This window comes from Octopus bimaculoides, chromosome 6 (assembly GCF_001194135.2).
Source record: "Octopus bimaculoides isolate UCB-OBI-ISO-001 chromosome 6, ASM119413v2, whole genome shotgun sequence".
NCBI classification, from domain to species: domain Eukaryota; kingdom Metazoa; phylum Mollusca; class Cephalopoda; order Octopoda; family Octopodidae; genus Octopus; species Octopus bimaculoides.
The window spans coordinates 31,147,895-31,150,650 of record NC_068986.1 but is presented as its reverse complement, the minus strand read 5'-3'; the positions used below and the strand labels follow the sequence as shown (position 1 = coordinate 31,150,650).

The 2,756-nt window shown below is 37.2% G+C and overlaps 1 protein-coding gene across 1 annotated transcript in view; it reads right to left on the bottom strand.

Moving 5' to 3' along the window:
* LOC106869358 (GTP-binding protein 4) overlaps nucleotides 1-2,756 on the bottom strand; it is a 27,046-nt gene that overhangs the window by 20,534 nt on the left and 3,756 nt on the right. The window contains exon 2 of the mRNA XM_014915079.2: nucleotides 1,698-1,801. Coding sequence (XP_014770565.1) covers nucleotides 1,698-1,801 — 104 coding nt within the window. The remainder of the gene's footprint in view (nucleotides 1-1,697; nucleotides 1,802-2,756) is intronic.

Here is a 2,756-nt window from a genome sequence, read left to right as displayed (position 1 = left end):
TTTCGAGCGAGATCGTTGCCGGTGCCCCTGGGCCAGCTCCTGTGCGGGTGACACGTAAAAGCACCCACTACACTCTCTGAGTGGTTGGCGTTAGGAAGGGCATCCAGCTGTAGAAACTCTGCCAAATTAGATTGGAGCCTGGTGTTGCCATCCGGTTTCACCAGTCCTCAGTCAAATCGTCCAACCCATGCTAGCATGGAAAGCGGACGTTAAACGATGATGATGATATATATAAATAAAATCACATAAAGTAAAGTAAGTTAAACAAATAAACAACTGCAACTTACAGTCTAGAAAATATTGTGAACAAATAAATTCAATGAAATCTGTTATACAATGAGGCATCTTCACATCATTATCATCATTTTTTTGTGTCTGCTGTCATGAGTTGGACAAGAGTTCATGAGGCAGAATTTTAAGGCTAGATGCTCCAATTGACACCAATTATCCACTCGTTTTCAAGTAAGATACTACATTTTACTGCTCTTTGCAAGTTAAAAGAGTGACATTTGTTTATGCAGGACATAAATGTCACTAGGTCAATGCACAGACAAACAGAACACATGCACAAACATTCACATTCATACATGTAAATATGTATGTAATGTATATACACACACACATCTGCAATAGGGTTCTGTACTGTTTCCATTTACTAAAGACATGGCATTGGTCAAACTGAGGCCATAGTAGCAGATACTTGCCCAAGGTGCCACAGCGGGATCGAATTTGAAAGCACATGCTTGCAAAGTGAATTTCTTAACCACAGTCAATATCGCCCTCCTCCACTCCCCCTCATCATCATTGTTGTTGGATGTCTGTTTTTTTATGCTGGTGTGGGTTGGATGGTTTGACAGGATCCAATGAACTGCAGGACTGTGTTGAGGTTTAATGTTTGCTTACAGTGAGTACTGAATACATTTTGAGTTGCACTAGCACAGAAAAAAAAAGATTTTTTTTTTTTTTGTGGCACCAGCATATGAACAACATGTTGGAGCCACCATATAGCTCACAAGACTAGAAAATCAGAGGTGAGCAGAGATGAGGGGATTAAAGTACAAGGGGTGGGTGAAAGTTTCCATCAACTAAATTCGTGCATAAGGCTGGAGGTATAGTAGAGGACATCGCCCAAGATGCCACTCAGTTTGATTGGACTAAATGACCACAGGTTTGTGAAACAAACTTGTTAACTTCACTATCATATATTGTCTCTGTACGTATGTGTACCTGTTTGAAAATTTGCATTCTACATCCTTGCACAAAAGCATTAAACAAAAATGTAAAAAGTATGACACTATTGACATTCCCAGCTAACAAATCTTTGCATAGCTCTGTATTTTCAAAGAACACTGGGATAAAAAATCAATTACTTGAAAAATAGGTAAAAATTAGCAGTAGAAAGACTGTAAAATAGTCTGAAGTCCTTCCTTTTATGTAACAGGAAAGACATCACACACACAAGACAAGTTTCTATAAGGTTTCTGTCTACCAATTCCACCCACAAGACATTGTTTTAAGGCTACAGTAGACACTTGCCCAAAGTATCACAAAGTGGCATTTAAGATCATATCTACACAGCCATACCTGCAAAACTGGTAATGGAGTAATTTGAAGAATGATACAAAGTGAAATGGTATCTATTACATAGCAAAAGTATAAATAAAATGCTTAAAAAAACACACACACAAAGTACTTACTTGTCAACTAGATGTCGAGCTGTGTTTATTTGTCCCAGAGCAAGTTTGTAATGGTCCCGGTCATAGAGAACGTTCATCAAATCAGCATAAAATGGGTGAACATCCTATAAGTTACATAAAGGAATTTTAATCTGAGAGCATATATTTAATAACACAGAATAATATAAAGTTTGTGTAGAAAAAAAATATCCTTATATAATTTTCTATTTCATGAAATAATACAAGCTGTCACTGTGTGCAAGCCCCATTTTTCACTGTTTGAAAATCCAAAATATAAAACTTTGTCTAAATCTAACTTGATACACCATGCATTAAAATTTATATCTGTGTATTTATTTTAACTTTAAAGGAAGCCTATACAATCGTAATTGCGGTTATGTGTGTTACACACAACTGAAACTACATGACAAAACTATGCTCAGTATCATATATGAGAATTACATGGTAAAACTAGTAATCATAATTATTGTTAGAGCTCTTTGTGTTTTAACATCAGACAATTTTCTTTTTCACATGTAGAGTATAATAAACTGTTTTGACTATAGTTATTATGAACAGCAACATTATGAAAAGTAAATTAGAAGAGACTGTAAAGATTCTGGAGCTGAGACAAGTAGATGTGTGCTTTGTTCAAGAATAAAGATAGAAAGAACCTTCACAGACAAGGAACAAAGGTACAAATGCTTCTGAGTGGGAATAGTGATGGAGTAGGTATACTGTTGGCTGAGAAATGGATAAAGTAACTGAAGTAAATAAAGTACATGACAGAATAATAGGCGCAGGAGTGGCTGTGTGGTAAGTAGCTTGCTTACCAACCACATGGTTCTGGGCTCAGTCCCACTGCTTGGTACCTTGGGCAAGTGTCTTCTACTATAGCCTCAGGCCGACCAAAGCCTTGTGAGTGGATTTGGTAGACAGAAACTGAAAGAAGCCCATATATATGTATGTGTGTGTATATGCTTGTGTATCTGTGTTTGTCCCCCCAACATCACTTGACAACTGATGGTGGTGTGTTTACGTCCCCGTAACTTAGCGGTTCGGCAAAAGAGACCGATAGAA